The 27,728-nt window shown below is 37.4% G+C and overlaps 2 protein-coding genes across 2 annotated transcripts; one reads left to right on the forward strand and one right to left on the reverse strand.

Moving 5' to 3' along the window:
• Positions 1 to 1,324: 1,324 nt before the first annotated feature.
• LOC127843126 (arrestin domain-containing protein 3-like) lies at positions 1,325 to 27,629 on the reverse strand. The gene is made up of 7 exons (XM_052372965.1): positions 27,368 to 27,629; positions 20,434 to 20,568; positions 18,796 to 19,034; positions 17,948 to 18,130; positions 15,901 to 16,083; positions 13,953 to 14,172; positions 1,325 to 3,103 (listed from the first exon to the last, which is right to left on the reverse strand). The coding sequence occupies exons 1-6, from the start codon at positions 27,480 to 27,482 to the stop codon at positions 13,981 to 13,983; spliced, it is 1,047 nt and encodes a 348-aa protein (XP_052228925.1). The 5' UTR covers positions 27,483 to 27,629; the 3' UTR covers positions 1,325 to 3,103; positions 13,953 to 13,980.
• LOC127840453 (calponin homology domain-containing protein DDB_G0272472-like) lies at positions 6,567 to 8,378 on the forward strand. Its single transcript, XM_052368871.1, has one exon. It carries the CDS (start codon positions 6,567 to 6,569, stop codon positions 8,376 to 8,378), a length of 1,812 nt encoding a protein of 603 aa, XP_052224831.1.
• Positions 27,630 to 27,728: the final 99 nt, after the last annotated feature.

The raw sequence follows: 27,728 nt of genomic DNA on the forward strand, positions 1-27,728 counted from the left end.
TAATATGTGTCGAATATTTTCATTATTAGACCTTTTCTTTTGTTTTGTTTCTTGGAAACATACTGTTTGAAAAACAGTTTCATCAATATTTTTTGGTTCCTTATATGAATTCTACTTGAAAACGAGCCTTATCATCAATTAAACCATCAAGGAATCTTCTTAAAAGATCCTCTTTTCTTGTTTCTTTATCACGATTGACATGGACATTGTCATACAACATTTTTAATTCTGCAGCATACTCTTCTGCTGTTTCCCCACATTTTTTATTTCTGTGTACTGAACTGTATCCAAAATGTTTTAGAGGTTTCAACTATCCTGAATCTGTTTGAGAGTTCTTTGCATAAAGATTTGTAATCTGACCTAGTGTCACGGTTCAATTGACCATAAACAAATTCACCAGCTATTCCCTCTAATCTAGGTAATATTTCATCTAATTTTTCATCAAGTGTCCATCTTTGCTTTTTTGCAACATCATCAAATCTTGTGAAGGCAAACATTCCATTATTCTTTACCTGTGAAGGGAGGAAATTTCGGATAATGTTTGTTTGCCCCTGATAACATGCATTGATTAATTGGATATAAGATTATCTGGGTCAGGAATACTATCACTATCAGTATCACTCTCACTGTATGCCAACCTGTGACTTTGAAGTATGTTTTGCCTGTGACAGTCACGAGATTTATCTCTATTATTTTGCGAATCTAGATTGTTTAAAGCATTTGTTAACTCCTGGGTTACATGTAATAAAGAATGTTCAAGGCTTGCAACTTTTGCCTCAATGTTTGAAATACTTTGACTCATTGCTTTATAATCATGTGTGTCGCCAGCACTCATATGTAACTTTGAACTAGCCATACACTGTGACTGTCCATTATAAGAAGAACAACATTGTTCATCTGTGTTAATTATTTGTAATTATGCACTATTAGTATTTTCAACATTCTGCCTCTCATTCCTAAGTGGAATGTTATCACTTTCTTAACGAGCTCTATGTCGTGTTAGCACCATATCTCAGTCCATAGTTAAATAAAAATGAGAACGGTTCAAAAAAATATTATTTTTTTCTAATATAATTTATTCATTAATTCTTTTACAAATCCATTAAATCTGCAAAGTATAAATTCTGCAGAAATAATACACAATTGGTAGCATGGAGTTTTCGCTGCCACCAAAATATGTCACGATTCCAACTTTTGTGAATATAAAATATCTTCGGAGGCGGTAGCGAATCGTGTCATTTAAAAATATTAATTTCTTATTTCTTTAAGTAAGAAGTGAAAGATAAACACTTTTTGTGAATTTTGCCAAACATAGCATTTATTATTTTCATCATATCACACATTTATGAACATAATACATTTATGTCAATGATAACATTAAGTGAGAAAAGTTAGAGTTATAAGTTAATAATTATGTAAAAATTCTGCCAGTTTTCTGTTAAAATTCTGCAAGTTTTTCTGTTATATTTGTATGCTATTTCTTTTTCTTATGAGGTTGTTAATTACAAACCATCAACTTTTAAAGCTTTTGTCTTTCTTTTATCCTCATATGTTTGCGTTACCACCTACCGACCCAACCGTTCTGGTTAGAGTGATTCAACCTCAGAAATCACGGCCTTTTATACTCTCAGAAATTCTGTTACCGCAGAATTCTGCTAAAAATTAGCATGTCATAACGTGAACAGCAGAAGACTGACAGAATCACCAACAACTTTGGATTGTTTAATGAAAAATATAACATTTTACTATATATTAACTATACAATATATAATAATACATAAATTACCTGCATATTTGCTATTTAAAATGCAAATAGTATTTTGAAACAATAAAAACAATAATACAGTATAAAAACATGTTGACAGCAGATTGTGTACGTAAAAATGACGTCATTCTCAGCTACAACGCCACTTAGGGTTAAATAACAATAAGTGAACATGTGTACAATAACTTTACAAAAATCTGGATTTAATCTCAAACAATCGCGTAGCTGGTAATCCAGGTAAATTTTCAAGTCTGTTATCATTAGAGTCTCATACAATACTATTGCTTAACTGCAGACAGCATTCGAAACATAGGTTAAATATCAAACAGTAAATAAACATTACTCCATGTCTTACAATATTCCACTGCGAAATATGCTTTTTCGGTTGACTTAAATAGAGCGTGTTATATCTGTTAAAAACTAGTCGAGATATCGGGAACAGAAGTGTCATTGTCATTGAGGAGATCATATAAAGAAAATGTGGTGTCCGACTTTTTTATATTTGAATGTCCGCAAATTTATTTTACTACAAAATAAAAATTGTGTACAGTATATGGCACAGGGCAACACAGTGCTTTTGTAATATTAAAGGCAAGTAAAGAAATAAAACTGCTACATATCTAATACATACAAACAGAACAAAAACCGGTGATTATACACAGCTACTGTTTCCGTACGCATGCCCTAGTTTTCCCATTGGCGAATAAAATAGTGGAGTGATATTAATGTTTGTACGAATTCCATAATTCTCCTATTGGCGAATACAATAGTGAATTGTTATTAACCAATTTATGCCTAGTGGACTATCCTATCTTTCTAAATTTGATCATTTAATTTCAAGATTAGAAATGTCAAGTATATTTTTTTCTATATTTAGAATATTTCTTTCAGAAATTCCTTTAAGTAAACCGCGCAGACCCTGGTGAGAAGCCACATCACGCGGAGTCTCATCTGGGTCTATGCTGTTTGCAAAGGCCTTTTTTTTAGACGCTAGGCACAAATGGATAAATTATCCCATTGGCGAATAAAATAGTGGCTTGTTACTAATGAATATAGCTAAAATGTGGGATATTGCTTAATAAGCGCATACACACACAGTCTATGGCTTTGAATAATACAGGCATGTCATTACTAATAAACTACAAAATGTACATGGCTATTCAATTCGGTACAAAAACGAGCAAATTAAACTTCGATCTCAAACTGAGTGTGTGTAGTCGTATTTCTCCAGTGTACACGGGGGGGGGGGGAAGTGTGTGTGTCCGTAGGTTTACTCATTGTCCCCTGCCTCCGCGGTGTTGTGTGCTCAGAGTGCGCTTTGGGCGAACTTCTCTTGCGCTTAAACATGGAAAGATATAAAATACTCGTTTGACTTCTCATCAAATGACGAACAAGGCGCTCTGGACAAAATTTGTTGGCGCTAAAACAGTGCAACAACTAACATACATAGCTAAAATGACGGATCTATTAGAGGCTTTAATGCTCCGTTTAAATGTCGTTTGTGCTTAAAATTGAAAAACAAAAAATATGCTTTAATAAACGTATGGATGAGTGAATGACAGTAGCGCTCACGTGGTTTAAGATTCAGTGCTACAAAGTGCTGTGTATAATTTTGGACCAATTAAAGTTATAACACTGGTAAAATAGTTAATGTTAACAGGCACGCTGGTAATGCCCATATTTCGATAACCGATGGCACTTCGCATCATTTGGCGTCGCATCTGGGTCTACGCTGTTTGCCAAGGACTTTTTTCTAGACGCAAGGCATACGTGAGTTAAATTTACTTATAACATGACTCTTAATAACGGGAGCGAAAAGGGTCTTTAAGAGGCAAAACACTTTTGTTCTTCATAAAATCCTATATACTTGGTGCTCCTTAGAATCACATCATCAAGACGATACTTATGCATAGCCACACACGTATTCCATGACGAATTCTGTATTTCTGATTCACTAAAAAGAGTGTGTTATATATGGTAAAAAGTGCAGTGTAATTAAGAAATAATTCATGTACGTTATAGTTTGCTGTCGAATAATCCACGGCCGGAAGTTTAGATGCGTAGGGATTAAGTCAAGAGTGCGAAGCTCGAGTGATTTGAAACCACGCATCTAAACTTCCGGCCGTGGGTTGTTTGACAACAAACGATAACGTACACAAATTATTTTGATTCTAACGTGGTTTTTACTAACGATTTATACAACGTATCGTATCATCGTATTCTGTCGATCAGATATCCGCCCTCAATAACAGCCAAACTGGATGGAAATAAAACGTGTCATTTCTCCCGTTTGCTTTAATTAAGAACAACAACAACTTGTGTAAACGTACATGTTTACATTGTGCACTTTCAATTAACTCAATAGTGTTACATCTACAACGATTATAACACTGTATTTGTTACAATAAATTGAAATTAAAAAACCATACTGTACAAAACAAATTACAAATAGTGTTTACTCAACGTCTCATCTTCATTCGTTATTTGTGTTTCACTGTTTGTGAACATGAGGTGTTTTACATCTTTGGTTTTATTTATTGATGTTAGATGAAGTATTGTGCTGGAATTAATGGGGCCTTTAGTATCGATGCAGCAGACGATATTTGTGGGAAAATGGGTCAATTTTACGCATTTGTTATCATAGCGTAGTATTTTGCCTACGTGACTTTCATTCATAAAATACCGGATTATTACGCTGGTGGAAACTGTATCGGCATGTTTTGTTAAGTTACAGCGCATGCTTTCAGTGTATTAGCTCCGATTATTATTATTGCAGAATAACCCATAGACGATTTTCTACCTTGTTTATATAAAATTTGGCAGGTGCCGTGTTAGAATCGTTAATAGAAGTGCCCTTGTCATTGAGATGATCGGTTAAAGTGTAAATGAAATTTTTTGAATCCGATTTTAAACATTTGAATTGTATCAAAGATGTTAGTAAACCAGAATGTAATATGTAATACAATTTATGGACATATTGGTCTTTTATTTCAAAAAGGAAGCACGTTCTTGATTTATATCTAAGTATTTGTATTTTATTGAAATATGTATTGAACATCCAATTCATGCTGATTATCGATGGAATTTTATAGATTTGTTTTACACAATCAATCGTTTTACCGCGAATTTTTTATTGTCGGCAGAGCGGCAACATTGGCGCCCAACAAGTCGTCGTGGTATTCAGGAAAACAAGGATTGAAGTATTTTGTTTAACGCTGAATCGTCGAGCACAGCATTTTGCTCAAATTGGCCAAAATACGCCTTTGCTATTTGACATAGTAGAGACATATTTGGGAGTTATTCCCAAAGAGACAGTCGACTGAACTTGGATTGTTTAGTGACAACACGCGTTTGCTGAACGTTCTATGGTCTGTCTGCTCACGGAGAAACCGTTCCCGGGACATTCACGGTATAAATGTGCACACATTAACTTTTACGTACGTACGTCAACGTCAGGATTCTTCATTCTACGTTACCAGGATTGGATTCGCCGTTCAGTCTGGATAGTGCATTGACACTGTTATCGGACTTATTACATAGTGTATAGGACTAAGTATATTGTTTTGTTTATTCTTTGCTGATCCGACGGATTTTGGTGAGTGTATTTTTCTGTTTATATTTGTTTGCATCAATTTGTATGTTATTTGCAATTTTGCGTAAAATTAATCACTAAGTTGACCATCGAAATTATAAAGTATACTTCGATTTCAATTTTACGAAATTTGGCATATTGGTCACGGGTTATCTTGGGGTTAATTTAAGACGCAACTGCGAAACTGTTTATTTAGACGTATTTGATATACTTGCTTCATTGTTTACATTTTAAGCTAAGTTGGAAAAGAACGAATATCTAACTTGTCTCGTTCACTAACCGATGTATTAACACCGTTTTACTTAAGCACGCAATAATCGGTACAATCGGTGTAATTCAGTAGAGCATACCTTCAAATTCTACCATTAGACAGACTAGAATTATTGTGTTATCCCTAATTAATTATCATTCAGATTAATATCCTTTACATCTGTCCAGATAGTCACAGTATCGGGTTTGATTTTAAGTATTGTAAACAAGTATTTCATATTTCTGTGGACGTTATAGCATCGACAGAAATATTTACCAAATATTCTTATACCAAAATTGTACATGAAACCATGCATTGTAATGCATTACGTGTATAATACGCTGTATTTGTATTATACACATTGGTAATTCGTCGTGATTTGCCGCATTTTGCACGCGAGAGTGACGCGCGTATCGAACTATAAAATTGTTAATTTCGCTCGCTTAAATATGTAGCGAAATTAACGCGGTTGATAGCGTTTTAGACTATCACGCGGGAGAACTGAGTTCGATTCAGGATACCGGCACGTAAAATTAACTTTGGAAATTTCCAAATAAATTGAAATAAATTGACCACATTACAAATAAATTGAAAGAAAATAAGCAAATTGAGTGCGTTTGAAAATAAAATAAAATCAGTGTTTCTCAAAGCTGGCAAACGGAAGTGCAATTCAGGGGAGATAATGTGTGTAGATTACGAGCAAGGGCAGTGAATTAATTATACTGCATCATTTGAATGTTTGAAAGAAGTATTTTTTCATGTTGCAACCAACTTCATACGAAACGTGAGGTGATCGTGAGGTTGCTGTGATAATATAGTGCTTTAAGGAGATAGTGTTGTCTTGAAAGAATAGTATTTATTGATAGTAGTGCTAGTTGTTGATTAGTTTAAAGAGGCCTCTACATAAGTACATAGATATAAGTATTGAGTATATATAGTAGACAGGTTAGGCTAGCACGATGAGTTTAGAACAGTTTAGAAATGTGAGTGAAAGAGGGGAGAGATTGCAGAGGATAAATATAGAAAAAGAGATGGAAGAAATAAGGCACGGTAGACAATATATCCAGGAGAGGAATCGTACTCGCCTGAATGAATCGGTCCATGCATGTGAGTCCCCATTACGAACACAGGAGCGAATTACGAGTAGATCCAGACAACAACGTGTTTCGTCTCATATTCCATTACACGAGGGAGAGAATCTTGAAGATTTAGACAGATTTCTAGAAGAAGCACGTATGGAATTACGGGAAAGAATCAATAGCCTTGGATCAAATGTCGGTGACCTCGTTACATTTGATGAGTACGTTGGTGATACCGAACAAACGCAAACCAAGCCGTTTGAACATCAAAAGTCTGCACAACAACAGGAGACGGAAACATACAGCAGATACGGACGACAAGCACACATTATCCGTAACAGAGAAGAAAATGAACGCACAGAAAGGGAGTTAGAGTTACGACGGCGGCTTCTGGAGCTAGAGGATCGCGAAAGCAAACATCGGGAAAGAGAAGAGCATATGTATGAATATTGGAAACGTAAAGAGTTTGACTTACAGCAAAAGGAACGAGACATTAAACATAGTTTGGAGAGAAGAGAAGAGCGATTATTATCTCAAGAAATGAAGCTAAGAGATATGGAAATCTCATTATCTGAGAGGATACAGAAGCTAGAATGCAAACTTGAGATGCGAGAGAATCGTACATCGGACGGTTACTGGAAAAATGAACGAAATGAGACAGTGGGCAAGGCGTCTGTGCTTGAACATAGCAGTAAAGAGAAGATTGACCAACTTCAGCGTAAGATCGAAACTCTTCAAAAAGAAAAGGCAGCATTAGAACCAAGATTACCAGATGCTGACGTTTTGCGCTACGGCAAAACGCTAATTCAAAAAGACGGCATGACAGATGCCACAGAAATTAAATTGAACATCTCGTCATTTTCAGGAGAGGTACCAGTACCAAGGAGCGAATCTTCATTCGAGGACTTCAAATTAGATGTAGACAGTGTGAAAGTTATATATGCGGACCACGTTGTCAAACAAGGCCTTCGCAGAGCACTTAAAGGGCAAGCCAAGAAAAAGATGCTTCATATGCGTGCTGATGCAACGGTTGATGAAATCATGACCGAACTTGAAGACAATTTCGGAAATGTCGCCAGTACCGACACATTACTATCCCGTTTCCTCAGTGCAGAACAGGAAATTGGCGAGTCCGTTACACAGTGGGGTTTACGACTCGAAGAAATGCTCCTTCAAGTAACTAGAAAGACCAAAATTGATGACGAAGAGAGGCGGTCCATGCTAAAGAAAGGGTTTTGGAGAGGCCTCAAGAGCGAAGAATTGAGAAATGCCACCAGGGTTCACTTCGAAAGTAATGTCCCATATGAGGAACTACGAAATAAGGTACGCGAAGAGGAATTCGAGGTAAAGCTACTTAAGGACAAGGATACCAAACATAAGATAGGGAAAGTGAGTCAGCTTGCTGTTGAGACAGATACGTGTCAAAGTAACGAATTACTGCAACAGCTAATGAAGAAAATTGAGAGTCTCGATCGAAAGTTGGAAGACTTGAAAAAGGAAGGACACACGGGTCGGCAGAGTGGCAATGATAGAGCTGCAAATACCACAGGTGAATACCGACAGAGAGGGTTTCAGAGAGGTGGATACCGGAGACGCCCCAATTATTATCAGAATAACCGAAATAATGATCATACTACAAACCCCGATAAATTGATGACGAATCAACCAGCATCAAAGGAACATTTAAACTAACAAACGTCGCCATTGAGGGTCGAATAGACGACGTTTCCAGTTCTGACCCCAAACCACGAAAATGCAATTTATTTAATAGGCTTATCGGTTGTTCCAACGAATCCGATATTTGTATTAATGGCTTACGAACACGGGCTTTGATTGACAGTGGAGCCATGGTTACGACTATCAGTCAAAACTGTTATGAACAAATAGGACCCAACGCCATTTCTCTATAGCTTAGAAGATTTACAGCTGTCAATAACAGGAGCTAACGGAACCGAACTTGTGTATATGGGATACATCGAAGCAGCCATATCAGTTCCAAACATAGGTGAAGAAACCTTTGACGTACCTGTTTTGGTAGTGCCCAATACGGAGTACAATATCAATGTACCCGTTATAATTGGTACCAATGTGATACGACACCTTCACTCACTGCCATTAGAAAACTTATCTGAGGAATGGAAAGCAGCTTTAAAGGGATCTTTTCACGCTTTGGTAAATTGACAAAATTGAAAAAAGTTGTTTCAGATTCGCACATTTTCGTTTTAGTTATGATATTTGTGAGGCAACAGTAATACTGATCATTTACCATGGTCTAATATAGCCATTATATGCATCTTTTGACGATTTTAAAACCTAAAAATTATAAAGCGTTGCAACGCGAAACGATTGAATAATTTGGAGAGTTCTGTTTTTGTCGTTAAATTTTGTGAAACTACGAAGATTGCTTATATAAGGTATAAAATACGTCAAGTATGTGTACTCGGCGGAATAGCTCAGTAGGTTAAAGCGTTTTTACTTCAGGACTCTGGCAGGACTCCAGGGGTGACTGGTTTGAAACCTGCTCCGGGCAATGTTCTTTTCCTTTTTCTAATTTTATTCTTGATTTTTTACTGGAGCTTTTACGATCCAATGTTTACATTTATCAATATAAAGCATTTAATGAATAAGTTAAAAAATGCCAAAATCTGTGAAAAGGCCCCTTTAATGGCTACGTCTCTGGCGACGAACATAGGCTTGGTGGTTTCTACGAACCGATCCACTGTAGAACTACCACCATACGAAACTATGACAATATCCGGTTTCGTTCGAAAATCAACACAGGATTCGGCCGCTGTTACTGAGCCATCAGAGAAGGCGTCAAGTCGAATTGGTGTATGCCCGCGTGTTGTCCGCCTTGACAGCCGAGGAAACACTGCCAGAGTTCCGGTGCGCATTTTCAACTTGTCAGCCAAACCCATTAAAATTGTCCCTAAAACCGTCCTCTGTGAATTGCAACCTGCAAAGGTACTGCGCTCATGGACACCAGATACCGCACAGACACCATTAAACGCGACGTGTGCAGCACAACAAACAAACAAGGAAGATAGGGATAGATTCTGTGATAGTTTGAAAATTGATATTAATCATTTAGAACCGGAACAACAAGAGCAACTAAAATCCATGTTGTTTGAAATGAAGGATGTTTTTTCGGCAGGGCCGTTAGATCTGGGTAAAACCGATCTCGTTCGCCACAAAATACGGCTAAGTGATAACGAACCATTTAAAGAACCTTACAGACGCGTACCGCCTGGACTCATAAATGAGGTTCGTGAGCATGTGCAGGAAATGTTGGACATCGGCGCTATTCAGCCATCATCCAGCCCTTACTCATCCAACGTGGTCATTGTCCGGAAGAAAGTAGGAACTATACGCTTCTGCATTGATTACAGGAAGCTGAAAAGCCGTACCCACAAGGATGCGTATGCCATTCCCCGCATTGACGACACCATTCACCGTCCTTTCCGGTTCCCGTTACTTCACTTAACTTGACTTGAAGGCGGGGTACTGGCAAGTAGAGATGGCGGAAGAAGAAAAAGAAAAACACGCTTTCCAAGTAGGCAGTTTAGGCTTCTTTCAGTGTAACCGGATGCCATTCGGCCTCTGCAATGCCCCGGCTACATTCCAACGATTAATGGAGCGTTGTATGGGCGAATTAAACCTAAAAGAATGCCTCATATACCTCGATGACATCATTGTTTTCAGTCATGATTTTTCAGAGGCTGTTCAAAGACTTAAAGTAGTTTTACAACGTTTAAAAGACCATAAGCTCAAACTAAAAGCCTCCAAGTGTGAATTTATGAAACCGAGAGTGATATATCTAGGTCATTTGGTCTCGAAAGACGGTATCAAAACCGACCCAAGTAAGATCGAAGCGATACTTAAATAGAAAGTACCGACATCTATCAAAGAGGTTCGAAGTTTCTTAGGATTCGCATGTTATTATCGAAAGTTTCTTAAAAACTTTTCCCAGATAGCCCGGCCCCTCAACGACCTCCTGATCGGTACATCCGGAAACCAGTCAATTACGAAGAAAAAGTTTACATGGGGTGAGGCACAACAGCTTGCTTTCGTACACACTTGTTCAGAAATTGTCAACAGCCCCAGTTCTGGCGTATGCCGACTATTCGAAACCGTTTAAGTTGCATACGGACGCATCTTCGCACGGTCTTGGTGCAGTGTTGTATCAAGAACACGACGGCGTGGACAGAGTGGTTGCTTTTTCGAGCCGCAGTCTGAAAACATCGGAAAAGAATTATCATGCAAATAAGCTGGAGTTTCTTGCTCTCAAATGGGCAATCACCGATAAATTTCATGATTACCTGTATGGTATCCCATTTGATGTCTACACGGACAATAATCCACTAACATTTGTGCCAAGCTCAGCCAAACTAGATGCATGTGGTCATAGATGGGTCGCCGCACTAGCGAACTATGACTTTAAAATACACTACCGGTCAGGAAAGTTGAATGTTGAGGCCGATGCACTTTCGAGACTAGATCAGGACGTGGTACAAGCCGTCCTGGTAACGCATTCAACCCCTATGAATTCAAGTCCTGTTGTCGATCAGACCAAAATAAATGAAGCCTGCAACCCACCGGAAGTTCTAAATTCCGATGACTGGATAAACGGTCAAAATGCTGATCCAACAATTTCACAGGTCAAGACACTTATTGTTCTGAACTGGCGACCTAATCAGACTAACGTCCGTCAACTTCCGCCGAAAGTTAAAAAGTATGTCCGCGTGCTGAAGCATCTATACATTGATAACGGGATTCTAATGCGTAAAACAACATTACATGAACAAACCGTACAACAGGTTGTTTTGCCAGAATCGGCCAGGTTGCATGTTTTTAAAGCATTGCATGATGATATGGGACACCAGGGTCGAGATAGGACAATATCTCTATTCAGCGAAAGATTTTATTGGCCTGGAATGTCAAGTGACATAACGAAATGGAAACGAGAATGCGACAGATGTATTCGGAGTAAAACTGCCCCTACTTTTGCCACGGGTCTAGTAAATATAACCTCGACGGCACCTATGCAACTTGTATAGACTTCTTTCACTGGAAGCATCAAAGGGAGGTTATGAGAATATACTCGTAATCACGGATCATTTTACGAGATATGCTCAAGCTATTCCACCAAGGAATCAAACAGCTCGCACCACGGCAAAAGCTCTGTTCGACAATTATTTCGTACATTACGGGTTTCCTGAGAAATTGCACAGCGATCGCGGTCAGAACTTTATGTCGCGCGTGATCAGAACGCGTTGTGCGATAACAGGCATAAAGAAAACGCGCACGACTGCTTACCATCCGCAGGGCAATGGTCAGTGCGAACGATTCAACGGTACACTGTTACAGATGTTGCGCACCCTGGACAATGAAAAAAAGGCAGACTGGAAATCTGCAGTACCAGCACTGGTACATGCGTATAACGTGACTCGGAATGAGTGCACTGGCTACTCACCATATGAGTTAATGTTTGAACGCGCCCCTCGACTTGCGATCGATGCAGTACTGGGTTTGAAACGACAGGGTGTTGGAGGCTCAGCACCGTCAACATACGTTAAAGAGCTCAAACAGCACTTAGGGGATGCTTACAAAACAGCCAGCCGTGTATCGCAAGAACGTGGAAAGAAAGCAAAACAACAGTATGATAGAAAAGTACGTGAAACTGTTATTCACGTGGGCGACAGAGTTTTACTTCGCAATTACGGGTTAAAAGGAACTCACACAATCGCCGATATATGGGCAGAACATGCATATACTGTGATCGGCCAACCTGACCCGTCGATTCCGGTGTTCCGGATCCAGCACGAATATGATAAGAATATCATCAAGACAGTTCACCGGAACCAATTATTACCAATCCGCCAACTGCCGCTAGACGTAACATCTACATCTGAATCGGAGTCTACGTCCGAATCGGAGACGACAAACACGCACGAAACATCAGATGCAGAATCCGATAGATCGCGTTCGGACCAGTCGTCAGCACGCAGTACGTTGAGGTGTAATGGCCGATCGAAGTCGGTGTACGTTCCACCACACAAGCGGAAGCCTGGAGAAACAGGGTTGTTACCGCGCAAAACAAAGCGCGCAACAACAACCCCAGCGTGGATGCGCACTGGAGATTACCTAGTGTAAAGGTCTATTATTTTAAATAAATTACAAGGTGTATATTCATGATGTTTTATTCATTATTAAGTATACTAGTGTATATTATGTATGTGCTATAATTACACGTTAAATATGCCTTATTGTCTACAGTTGTCTGTTTTTAATATGATCGGAGTTGCGTTTTTCGACGTTCCAAATGTTAGAGATCCTCCTTAGACGATTTCACGCGTTCATAATGTATTATTGATAATTGCGCGAGGACGACATCAAAATCGGAGGACGGTAATATGTTACAGATCGTATTTATTATTAAATATAAAACTATATTGTGTTGTGTTGTTTTATTGTTGTACCAATTTCTAAATATCGTTTACTTTAAATGTAAATCACGACTTGTCTATGAGTTTATAACGGTAGTTATTTTAATACTTATTGTACTCGTTGATTAGTTGGTTACTAGTATTCGATTTATTCGTAAGGTCGTTTTTCTCTAGGTTAGATATGTTCAGCTCATCTAATCCATACAGTTGCACGTTTATAATTTGTCTAATACTCAGATCACTCATCACTTTTCCCGTGCACTGATATGTTTAATGTCGATCTCGTGAATCGTATGATTGCTAAAGTCATTCGATTCTTTACATTCAAAGAGTATACATCTCTTTGTTGTATATTAATGATATTAATTACCATTAATAAATATATTACAGCCAAACGAGTTTATCCTCCACGATAGAACCTCACGGAAACCCACCGGCAACATACACAATAGGAAATGCTATAACATTAATCGACCAAGCAATGTTCTGTGTCTGAAAACCATTTAAACAGAACATAAATGCAAAAAAGCTGAAGAACTCTTCTCTCGCGCTTCACTTTTGTTGTTCGTTGTTATCGAAGTGCCATCCGTTATAATAATACCAGCATACCCGGCATGAAAAAGTAAGTAAAGATTGTCTTTTCGTTTTTTTATTAAATTAGCAGCCATTGAATAGAAATTCACTTTTGCCAAAATAACTTTTCGAAACGGCAACATTAATGTTGCTATTTACGAAACTGGGGGCTTCATTCACATGCATAAATTGCATCACACTTGGTAAAGTATTTTAAAACTCCCTCATCCTAATAATAATTACTTACGCAGTGCTGGAGGATGCGCAGTATCGTTCTAGAGTCCCGCGGGAGCTCCTAGGTTGGAAGGGGGCTGTAGCAGCAGATTTGCGAATGAGGCAGTAGGGGCCTGGCGATCCGGAAGTGCGAGTCCATGCTGCTGGGCAACGGATCTGAGAGGAATAGAGCCAATCACAACTTCAACTGGAACGTGAAGATCGAAGCTGGGACCGGATGGGTTTACAGTTATCTGCGAACATACAGTTACAGCAAATTACATTATCATTACGCTTACTCATAAACTAGTATATGTTTGATTACAAGTTATTGTGAATTTTTTATTGTTTAAGTAAAATGGTAGAATGTTGAATATCTTAAGACATTCCGACCTTAAACAACATATAAAGACGATAGTTTTCTCTCCTTGGGCGTATCGGCCTGAGGTCGATTTATAACACGGCCCTTAATCAAGGGCGCCATTTTTTATTTTAGATGGATCAATCAATAAGCAATTGCAACTTCCGAAGCGGCGCTCAGGTCCGGATGTTTAGAAATGTCATGGATTATTTTACAGGGTGATACGGTGTTATATGTTTAATATGTTTTTAAGCACTGGTCGCATTATTTTGAAAATATGACAATGTAGTGCGATTCCGCGAATATTATTTCATCCTAAAACATAAATCAATCTGCTCATCTATTTATGCATCTTACAAAAGACGTGGAGCCCGCGATTAACGGCCGTATATAACGCATTTCTTAGAAAACACTTCTACAAATAACCATCATGAATGTATCGTGCGAGAAGCTGTTAGCTTAGATGTGCTTCGCTTAAAAGAAGTTCAATATATGTTAGAAAATTCTTTTAAACTTCCATGCAACTATTTTGAAGACAAAGAAGCCCGCCCCATCATCTTCGAGAGACAAAACACATTATATAGCTGTAGAGATATCAGTCCCTAAATGAGTAGGATATCAGGTTCTTTAAGCTTGCCACTCCGTACAGAGAGGCGACAACTAGTTTGTAAAAAGCTGTGGTATTTGTGAGGGAACAGTAATACTAAAGATTGACCATGCTCTAACATAGAGAGCTCTGTTGTTATCGTTATACTTATATGAAATTACGTGTATTACTTATATACAATATACAATACAATTCTAAATATATATGAGTTTGGATGGCCGGATGGTTTAACTGCTAGACTTTTACTCCAGGGATCAGTGGCTCGAGCCCAGTTGAGTATCACTTCTTTCTTTTCTTTAATTGTAATATTGTTTTATTTACGTGAGATATTAAGTTACAATGTTTTCATTTATCGATTTAAAGTATTTAATGACAAATTCCATTTCATGCCAAAATCAATTAAACATTCCTTATAAGACGACACATACAATGATATAGAAGTGGATATTAGTGTCGTAAAATAGGGTGTTACCATGGTATAGAAGTGGATGAAGTCGTTTAAAGCTGACCATATAATACCCTAGAAATATATACGATTATATTTAAATTAGTTATACCTTAGATAGTAACAGATATCAGTTTCTTAAAAGGAGCTGTACACGACATAGTAGCGGATGTATGTATCTTAAAATGGGACTTAAATAACATAACTTCTGTAGCGGATATCCGTCTCAGAAAATGGGACATACGGTGCGACTTAATTGTAACAGATTTGAGTGTTATACGAATGAACATACCATAACAACATAGGACATACGGGTCACAAAACAAACTAGCAGATATCAGACTCTTTGAACAGGTCATAACATGACAAAGTAAAAGAAATGTGTCTCTAAAACGGGCTATACCATAGATCAGTAGCAGATACCAACATTTTAAAAAGAACCACAACAAAAAATATTAGCATATGCAAGCCTTTTAAAAACGGGCTATGCTATGACATCATTGCAGAAATCGATCAATTAAAATAACCTTACATATCAGCGGATATCATTCTTCGAAAATGCTACCAACCTCAACATAGTAACGGATATCAATGATGCTACAGTTCTTTAGGAACGAAGGGGGGACCACAGGGATGTGAAGTTTCTCGTTGACGTATGCGTCCGTGCCGCCAGGTGCAATCTCGCCATGCTTGATTCGAGTGAGATAGTTTGACACAATGTTAGTTTTAGCCGTTGCGTGGTACGAGACATTCTGAAAACGAAACATTAACTGTTTTATTTTAAAGATATTACATGCAGTAAATAAATATTCAGATTATATCATGCGTTATCAGATAAAATTGAGGCTAATCTCTAAAGAAATCGATTTTCTTCGGTAATCATTACAATTTAAAGTAGTCATTATTGCTCGAATCTGTTTGGTGTGTTATTATATTTGTTCCTGTTGTTATTTAATTATTGGAAACAAAGTGGTTGTTTTAATTAGTTTTTGAAATTATTAAAGGTCAAAAACGCATACTTCTTCGTCCCATTTTAAAACTGCAAACTTTCTAAGCATTTTTCTTGTATTTCATATATATCAAATTTTGCAAGACCGGTTTTATTTTTGAGACAACTCTGTCTTCTTTCAAGAAATACATGTACTTTGTGTTACATTTATAATGATGTATGATGTTATTTTAATTATACACATTCCAATAAAGTAAACATGTGTAAAAACATTTTTCCTGTAATACAGGCTGTATTGAAGCATACATGTACCAATCTTGATGGTTAGTGAACTGCACCATTGCTATGAAACACTAGTATTTTGTATATTGCAACGCTCCACAGAAATGGTGCTGATGATAATTCACCATGACGAATGCTTAGTTATTTTCAATTTCCAATTTGATTTTTACAAACAGTTGCACTACCAGTTCATTGTCTTTGAACACTGTGGACAATAACAATATTCTACTTTAAAACCCTAATAATGTATTTCTAAACTTGGCGAAATTAAACTCGTCTTCAACTCTTTTTTTTTGGAGCCTCTTCAGTTATTTAAATATTTTGTCTGGCATTTGCCAATTTAAATTTCGATGCTATGGATACGGCCATATTGAAAGTAGTTCAACATATTGCGATCATTGAACCAGAGGCTAAATTATGCAATACACCGTCTGATTACCAAGAGTGTTATTAATTATGATATATTTTACACGCCACTTGTGATATCATTTTTCCTAGTGGTTATTTCATGTGTGGAGTGTTATACGAATACTCGCCGATAAAAAATTGTGTTGAATGTACACCGAATGGTATTACATATGAATCTATTATAAAAAGGTATAAAAATGGTCTGTAAATCGTACATGATATGAGTGAATGAGTACAAACGATAGTATAAGTATGTGGATGTACTGGATACTTAAGTAAGTACCATTATAAATAACGAAACTGATGTCCAAAAGGGATAATTGTAACCAATCTTTAAACAGTTGAGCAAGAGTTATCCCTTATTCACATAGTATTCTAAGCGCCTCCACAGTGTATTGTTCCTTTGACAAAACTCCATCAACAAGTGCTGGACAGTAAATGTTTTTCCAGTTTTATAATTTTTAATTTATTTCCCGTATATTAGTGACTATTACGACGATCTATCTCATGATTTCCGGCCTTCATTTGAAAGTAGGTAATGTCTATTCCAGGCCGATATTATGACTACACATAATTGTGTCATTTTGTTTTTGGTTTATTCGTAGGTTTATCAAAGTTTGTATAAGCCGCTTATTTGAGAAGAAAACAATTAAAAGAAAAAGAATTTCGTCCTTCCATTAAGAAACTATTTTTAGAAAAAGAACATGCGCATAGTAACATATTAGATCAGAAGAGCCGATATTATGAGAAACGGTGTACATGATACTGAATCCTTCTTTTGGCTTAGTCTCGCCAGTAGTTTGGCGAAATATTACCGATTTACATGCAGATTTTGATGTTATGTCCAAGAATGCACATTAAACTATATATTGACGTATTATACATGTCTGTTTTTAAATATGTTCATTTACAATATTTAGATGTTTTCATTAAGAGAGCCGGTACTACGGATTCACGTGCTAAAATCGTTTGAGTACCATAAGAAGTCTGGCTTTGCTGCAACTCATTTTCCTGTTACTTTGGTTGTTGATTTCCGCCCAAAACGGAATTTCCTCTCCGGGCACGTAGCCCTGTCTCTCGAGACGGACATGGGCGGAAATAGGATCCGATGCGCAGCACAAACAGCACAGCACCTTCTGATCCGTCATCTCTGCACGTGACTGTAAGCGGATAATCATTCCGTATATTGCTCTTAACATACAACAAATTAAAATTTAGCATAGCATTGTCAGAATTTCTTATCAAATAGTTTATAAAAAAACGTTTTTTTAATAAATTATATTATTACTTATAGGCTGTTGAATCATCACTGATCCATCTTTGTCTTTTGTATTATGTAATATGATGTACTATGTATATTTTTCCGCAAAACGACGTTACATTGTTGTAAGACGTTTACGTCACTTCCTTGTATTTGTTTATATTGATGTACTATTGATGAAGGCTACGGCCGAAACATGTTTGGTACTTAAGATATTTTAATAAACAAAAGTGACGTCTTTGTACGATTTATTTAATTTTATTATCGAATAGTTGAAGTCTTAACTTACGTGACACTATATTCGAAGGATATTGCTTGTACAGGTCTTCACTGTAAAAAGTGTTATGCGGATTCGGACCGTGATATTGGCGAGATTCAAAACTATTAAAAACTGTCATGTGGACGGAAATGAACGTATGCATAAGAAGCACGTTAATTAAATAAACCACAAAACGGTTAAACATTAAGAACTGTTATGAAATTGTGTATGTTTTGTTTGCACGCCAAAGCTACGGCTATAGGAACCTTTCATGCTGTACGGTCATAAAGGCTGTCATTATTTACCTCGAGGTTGGGGATGGTGTTCAGGTCCAGTGGATCCATCACGGTGATCATGTGTTGAGTGCTGTGTTTAGTGCTCATATTAAAGGACCAGGAGGGTGTCTCAACGTCCACAGTTAAAATGTAGCGCACCTGTCCGATTTCGGACTCGTACGAGGACGGAATGTTGTACGGCAGCGTTACGCTAAATGGGTAAGTGTGGGAATTCGGTGACAAAACGATTTCGTCTTGGCCGGTAGTGGCTAAAAGAAATGGGTTTCCAAATCTGTAAATCTATTAAAAATTATATATTAAATAAAATCGCAATTTCCAACATATCATTTACCTGTTAAACCACGTAATTGGCGTAAAGCTACTTGTATAGTTCTAACAATTGAAAACTAAAACTATTTCTTAAATAATATATTTAAGAAACAATTTTGACCTAAATAACACAAATAATGAAACATATTGACCAGCGGTGAAAGAACAATGCCTTCATTATGCCGTCATCGATTATGTTACCAAATGTGTCAGCAGTCTGGTGCTCAAAGTCAGCCCCAAAACGGCAAACTAGCCGACGCCGCGTGCTTGACTATTAGGTCACTGTTCTGCTAACTATTAGGTCACTGTTCTACAAAAAGGCCGAACTGATCTTTGCTACTTCTTATATTATCCTTAACAGTCTTTAAGTTTAACAAATGTTTACATTGATGAAAGGTCGAGAGTTTCATTAGATAAAATTTACGAATGTTGAGTTTACTTGTTTTATCAAATGTCCTAAGGTGGTTCACTTTTAACCGAGCGCATCAAGTACACCATTTCAAAATCCTAGATTTTGTCATGATTTATTTTGTAAACATCAACCATAATTCATTAAAATGGCCTTCATGGAATTTATGAACAAATTGTTGGCAACGAGACAGTTATTGATACGAACATAACACTAGACAAAAAGTTGTTAATATTTGTCAAAGCATTCAATACCTTGGTTACACTACACCATTGGGGAGCGGGCACCCACACCTTATAGTACCCGCTGGCTCTGGGTACTATACTTTATATCGGCCCATTAAACTATATTAGGACAGCAACCTAGATGATGGATATGGGACATTTATGCACGTTTACAATAATACATGTGCAAGGCATAATATAATACTATCAATAGTACCTCAAGATATTTCTAATTACTCAACAGATATCGGTAAGTGGTTTCCGATTTGCATTGTTTTTCTGTGCTTCAACATGAAGCACTTGTTAAACTCTTTGGTAATTCTTTTTAACTATCTGCATGTTTGGGAGTATTTCATATGTTTCAAATATATATATATATATATATATATATATATATATATATATATATATATATATATATATATATATATATATATATATATATTAAACTATACCCGAAAATCGATTGTGCACCTTAACAAAAACGTTGACCTGAATAAACAAGACTGTAGTTGTTGGTTTGCTTACCTATGCTTAGATATCTTTAGATATCTCTGCTTAGAAATCTTTGATTTCCCAATTGTGACCCGAAATGTTACCAAAAGCGGTTACTCTGCAATGAATTTTAATAAAAAACTGCGGATAAGCATCCCTTGAAGATACATGTTATAACATTTCGGGGCGCTAAACGGGGAATTTACTCACCTATGCTTAGAAGGGTGTGGCTGATATTGAAGTAATCCTCGTGGCTACTAAATTCCTCCACGTAAGTCGTATGCCCGCCGTTTTTTACCTCCGTCCAATAAACGCGTGCCCATCCAACGAATTTCACAACGATGGCTTAAAAAGAAAAGGTTGTGTTGTTGTCTTCATTATTTCTAGCGTTTAAGTTGTGTTGAATATGTACCAAAATGTACATCATCAAAAATTTTGAGCGTCATGTTTTTGGTCTGTGATTGTAAATTGTGAAAAGTGACTATATTTAATATGTTCAATTGAATGAGTTATGTTAGTATCTGCAAGTATACTTGAAACGAGTTTTAAGGTAATTGCATTTTCGTTATTTTAAACATATCATGAAATTTATTTCCAAACATAACTTTAACTATAATACATGTAATGATCTTAAATATAGTATCAGTGTTATTTCGCTGATGAGAATATAGCGTACACATTTTTTTCAAGGAGACATTAACGGTAATTTGGTATTTTATTTCTAAACGAAATATTATCTTTTTGAAGAATTATGTTTACATGTTTAAGCCTCCATTTTATAAATGCTCTTTTTTAAGATATTTAAACAATTTACAATCTTTTCTCTGGGCACATGTTTCGTAGGCAACACAAAATCAGAAATAATTGCAGAAAGTGTTAGAAGATAAAGTATACACGAGTCGTAAACTTCCAATAACGTATGCCTTTATAGGCGTGAGTTCGAGTAGACTTTGGCAGAGGGATTACTAATCAGGAGTGGGGCTAAACAGCTTTTATGAAAAGATCACATGGGCATGTGTAACGTGTTTACCGTTTCTTCGGGATATATACAATGACAGCAAACACCAGTGGTATTTTTCAACACACGGATTTTCCTGGGGCTTTCCTAAGCCGTTTGATTCGATACTCAACTTCCTCAATTTAAACTGGAATCAATGACTATTTATACTATTAATGATTTATAATTATTGTATCATTGGAATGATAAACGTTTAATCACAATACAAGCCGGTTTCATATGCCATGTGTGACTTCTTCTTCTACTTCCAATACAGTGCAGACACCTTTCGGCGTATACTCGTACTAGCGCATTGCGGTGTAAGATGTGTCTATGTACAGTTGATGAGATTGAAATTTAAAAAAAAAGAATAAAAATTCAATATATAGTGCAGGTTAAAACGCCAAGTTCTGTTTCCTATCGGATGGTCACTGGTAGCACTTCCGTCTTGAAGCGGTCGATGGCTGCGCAGCTGACTACTGACTGGGGAAGGCTGTTCCAGAGGCGAATGGTGTCTGAAAAGAATGATTTTTGGTAACACTGGGTTCCAGCAAATGGACCCTGATAGTGGAGTCCATGACCTCTTGCGGAACTGATGGCAATGAGGTTGGATGTAGGGTCTTCAACAAGACCATTGACGATGCGGTATATCATGGCAACCTTTGCTTGGGCTCTGCGCTCTTGGAGAGATTACCACCTTAGTTGCTGGAGCAAAGCAGTAGCACTGCTGGTCCTTCTGTAGTCTGAAAAGACCATCCTTGCGGCTCGGCGTTGCACCATCTCAAGCTTACACATATTTGCACTGGTGAATGGATCCCAGATGATACAGGAGTATTCAATAATTGACATCACCAGGGTTAAATAGCATAGCTCTTTGGTCTTTTGGTGTATTGTTGAATGCTTCTTTGTAGGAATGATCTGGCATTGTTGGCGTTTCTTGTTTTAATGTCAATGTGATGGTTCCAGCTGAGTGGTTTTTGGAAGTTGAGGCCTAAATATTTAGCTGTGTCCGCGTCTTCTTATATATGTCCATAAATGTTATAGGGTTATTTAATAGGTTTTTTCTTGTTGGTTATGTTGAGTATCTGGCACTTTTGAGGGTGAATCTCCATCAGCCAATCTTTCTCCCATCTATTAAGGGCCTTCAAGATCCTGTTGTAGGGCTCTAACATCTTCATCTGTCTTGATGTGGCAGTAGAGGGCACGGTCGTCTGCAAACATTCTAGTGTTGGATTCTGGCGATACATATTCACGTAGATCGTTGATAAATAGCAGCAGCAGGAAAGGTCCTAGGACACTGCCCTGAGGGACTCCGGACTGTACAGGCGTATCTCCCGACTTGCTGCTATGCATGATTACTCTCTGGCTCCGCTCTCCTAGGAAACTGTAAATCCATTCCAGAAGGTTCTTTCTTATTCCATAGAAATTGAGCTTTGTTAGAAGGCGTTGGCGGGGGACTTTATCGATTGCTTTCGAAAAGTCTAATAGAATGACATCGATCTGGCCAGCGGCATCAATGTTGCGTGCATGATCATGAACTGTCTGGATTGGCTGGGTCTCACAGGATCTGCGTTTACGGAAACCATGTTTGGCATCTGTATATATCTTGCTTTTGTCCAGATATTTCATGATTGAGCTTGCAACGATGTGTTCAAATGTCTTGCATGCTTTAGATGTCAGTGAGACAGGTCTGTAATTCTCTGCTTTACTGCGGTCCCCCTTCTTGTATATTGGCAATACATTGGCGGTATTCCAGTCATCAGTGATGGTTCCTTGTTCCAACGAGGCCTTGAAAAACAGTGTGAAAACTGGTAAGAGCTCAATTGCTGCTTCTTTTAACAGTTTTGCTGGGAGATGATCCAGTCCTGTTGCCTTGTGTGGGTCCAGTCCAGCAAAGATCTTCTACACACCTTTCGCAGTTACAGTTATATGCCCCACAGGGTCATGCGGGCTTGGTCTCATGTCAGGGATTGTTGTTATGTCTTCATCCTTGTTGAAGACGGAAGAAAACTCATCAGGATGTTAGCTTTTGTGTCGCTGTTTGAGTGTGTAATGCCCGTCTGGGCCTTCAATGGAGTTATTCCCTGGCTGTCAGTTTTCTCGATTTTAATGAAACTGTAGAATTTGTTTGGGTTAGATGAGGAATCTGGGCTGATAATGTCTGTTATGTATTGATTGTAGGCATTTTTACAGGCAAGTTGGGATTTTTTCTTAAGTTCTTCATATCTTTTTATGTTTTTAGAAGTTTGGCTAGATCTTGATTTGACATATGCTCTTTTCTTTCTAAGACTAAGTTGTTTGATCTCTCTATTTATCCATGGCTGGCTAAACCGATGAGATGATATTTTATGTCTTCCCACCTTGTATTTATATTGCTTATGGTTGTGTATGTACCTTTGAAGAATTGCTGAAACTGGAGGCCTTTGTTTTGCAATGAGACAAGGTCAGCTTTTTTCCATAGGTAGATACGTCTTTTCACTGGCTTTGATCTTTTGGCTGAGGCGCTAGAGACTATAAATACAATGTCATGCCAAAATGGTCACAGTGCCATTATATATTGCTGTAATTACACAGAGTCATAGATTATAGAGTTCATATGCATGCTCGTGGTACCATTGTTGGCAGTCGTCACATGCCACACCCTTCTGCTTCCAAGTGACAGTGCAGATCTGGCAGGGATACTTCGGCTAACGGGGACCTGGGATGAGCTCAACATCTGATGAAATGGCTATCAGCAGTATTAAAGATACAGTTATGTGTGTAGCTTGTCCATGCGTACACCTGGGTTACAGAGACAGAGTGTTTAGGCGTCTGTTTACAATCGAGCATTGTACCTCCATTGATTGGTAGTTAACAACTTTAAAAAGCTTGAAATGGGGAAAGTTTGGTATATGAGACATCTTGGAAGGAGTGACGGATGCTTGAGCCTATGATTAACAGGAAGGTGAGCAGACAGCAGGAGATGTGAGCCAAGTCCATTTCTGTCAGTTTTGTTTACATTGTCAACCAAGATGGCGACCACAGTTGTCTTTGTTCGGTCGAGGGAAAATTGCTGAGACGTTGGCTTGAATACGAAGGGTATGGTCGGGGGTAGTTCAGAATGGATAGGTAGGGTATTCCTACCATGCACAACAAAAGAACACATAAATCAATCAGGCTTTACAAAATTTAAAATAAGTATTTTAATATTTAGTTTTTCGGAAGACAATCTTACACCGCGCTTGGGTCGACATGGGTTGATTCGAGTCGACTTGGGGTGTCTTGGGTCGACTTGGGTTGACTTGGGTCGTCTTGGGATGACTTGGGTCGACTTGGGTTGACTTGGGTCGACTTGAGTCGACTTGAGGTGTCTTTGGGTGTCCTGTGTTAACTTGGATTGACTTGGGGTCGACTTGGGTTAACTTGGGTTGTCTTGGGTTGACTTGGTTTGACTTGGGTCGACTTGGTTTGTCTTGGGTTTACTTGGGTCGATTAGAGTCACCTCGACCTAAATTAACGTGTCTGCAGAGTGTCCAGTTTATGCGTTATGCAAGGAAGACAAGACCAGTGTAGTACAAGCGACAATAAGAAGCTTGACAGACTCAGGCTGACCTACGAGACCTGACACGTGCACTAACTGGAATGGAAACCTGCGACCCGGACTTATATATAAGTATCTAGGCTACCCGGCAAGCTATGGTATGCTATGCGCAAAGTTGCCTGGGTCACCTTACTCGAAAGTCACAAAGAAGTCCCTAGCTCAGGCTGACCTAAGAGACCAGAAACGTGCACTGACTAATATTACCATAAGAGACCTGTGACCCGAACTAATATATGAGTCTCAAGCTTACCCTCCAAGCTATGGTATGTTATGCGCAAAGTTGCCTGTGTTATAGACGTATTTAAATTGTCGTTGTTGTAAATATATTTATTTCATAAATATATTTATTCTGAATGATATTGAAGTAAATTATTGTTAAAGGAAAACATTGCTCTCGTTGTTTAATGATTGGGCAGAGTAGATTTTACCTGTAAATAGGATTAGTAGCATTCTTTTGTAGTGTTTGATTAGTTTTTAGTATGTAGAGACTGAGAAGAAAGTTGAACTCTTTTTACTAACACTTTTTGGCTTGTCACGCATGAGTTTATTCACTCAACCGCATCCGTGTGCATGAATGACTATTTTAATTGTCATTCTCCGCATACGATTCATGATATTAAGATGTATATTTATGATTAACATCGTCAATATAATATATTTAGGTAAATATGCATTTGATGTATCTTTTATATTCATGTCTGTTGGTTGTTTTATTGTATTTATTTTGTTTTAATAGTAGTATTTGTGTATTAATTTTGTTGGTATCTTACCGTCGGAACACATCATTTTTACATATAATTGAAATGTATACTTATTATAAGAGAATGTCATTCTTTGCATACGATTCATGATATTTAGATGTATATTTATAATTAACATCGTAAATTTAATATATTGAGTAACCCAAACGTGTTGTTCGAAGAAAGAACCCTAAACGCCTATACGGCAACATTGCCCATACGGCAACACCTGGGCCACCTCCACTCAAAAGGTATCCAAAGTCACAGATACTTCCAATGCTATATGGTCTCTAATTACTGTAACGTATTAAACGTTATGATCTGTTCGGCAATCGAACGCAGACTGACTGCTCCAAGTGGAGCAGCGCTTTATATACTGATAGTTCACGTGAACCGTTACCTAAAGACATCACCCTACTATTTCATTTCATGAAAACACAACCCTACCGTTACAAACCATAATTGAAGAATACTGCGACTATATTATGTCATACATATCGAGCATCTAAATAACCGACTTTTATTATTAAATCATTAACGTATTAACATGAACATACAATGATCAATTTTAAATACACAAGCTATTTGCGTGGAACTTACCGAAAAGACAAATGCATGCACACGGCGGGAAACGTACTTTCGTTTTAATGTTAATAATAGGAATTAACTCAAAGAATAATGAACCTAAAGGATAAAGTACCGGCAAAAATTGTCACACATGTTTATTGCCATTTATGGTGCTTGTATATAATGTGATTTAAATATTGGTGCTTTCTTATAAATCTTACAGTGTGTGTCTTCTTGTGCATTCGGCTTCGTAGTATGTTTCTTAGTTTATTGCCTATTATATTTATACTGTTGGATTTATGTATATATTTTGTAATGCCTCTAACAAGCAAAAAATATAGTCTTAGTATTGTGTAATACTTAAATATTGTATACGTTATTTTTTCTGGTTGATCGTAGAGTTTTCAAAAGTTGCGCACAACACATGTTTATAAGTGTTGATACTTCATAATTGTTAATACAAATTATAAAATATCCGCAAGGTGTTACGACATGTAATTATATACCAGAGACTGGGATAATGGTGCGCAGTGCGTTCTTTTCCCATAAAAACGTAAAACTGCGCATCATTTCTGTAATTCGATGCGCACCATTACGCAATGCGATCCACGTTGCATAAATCTAATATAAGATTAACTACTCTTACACAAATTATTTGTTCGCTCTTACTCGACATGCGAGATCGTTCATAAAGAAAACGAGGTAGATCGATCCCCGCGTCTTCGCGGTAATGCTTGTTAAAGTTTTTGACTTGTTGTCATGAGATATACCGATTAGTTCCGATTTATAAACTTTCTGTACATTTCCTATTTATGGCGGACGCCCGTGTTTACTACATTCCTAAACACATATATCGTAAATGATGGCAGTGTTTTATTGGATTATTTATACTAATTATCAGATTACAAGGTATTTCTATTTTAATCTACTATAATATCGGGTTTGTTTAATGTAATTAATATATTAAACAATATAGTTGCATCACAGTCTGACAGACTCGGAAATAAATTTGATGGGGTCGCAATTTTACTGACGCTGATTTTCCTATTGTATGTATTTTTTACCCAAAATAAATCTTTAGAATTGCCAATTCATTTTTGCTAAGTGCCCATTAAAATTTGTAAGTGCCCATTGTTTTTTTCATATATGGGGCAGTAATCCCATCTGAGAAAAAAATATCCCGATCTCTGATATACCACTATAATTATACTCATGTCCTAACATTTTTACAAGCGTATTAAACAAAATATTGTAACTTACATTTTACTGTAAGGGCTACATCTACGACGAACTGTACCCGTCCGGTAATCGTGTCACCCGGAAAATAAGCCATCTTCTCGTCGTCTATCATAATCTGAAGGCTTGGTTTCGGCATTTTCTACTTCTTAATGTCCGTTTCACTAGTGCCCATTATTTATTGCATAAAACCGAATGTGAGTATTTCATTAACACAAATAACCGTTGATTGCTATTTGCGCCAAATCAAGTTATCTAATTTTGAAATAGCTTCTGCAATTAACCAACCGAGACGTATAAACCACCCGACTATTTCACGTTTAACAAACAATACCAAATCTTTAAATGAAGTCGATCGATCGATAATAATACTCTTTTTGTATAC

Source organism: Dreissena polymorpha, chromosome 8 (genome assembly GCF_020536995.1).
Source record: "Dreissena polymorpha isolate Duluth1 chromosome 8, UMN_Dpol_1.0, whole genome shotgun sequence".
Lineage (NCBI taxonomy): Eukaryota > Metazoa > Mollusca > Bivalvia > Myida > Dreissenidae > Dreissena > Dreissena polymorpha.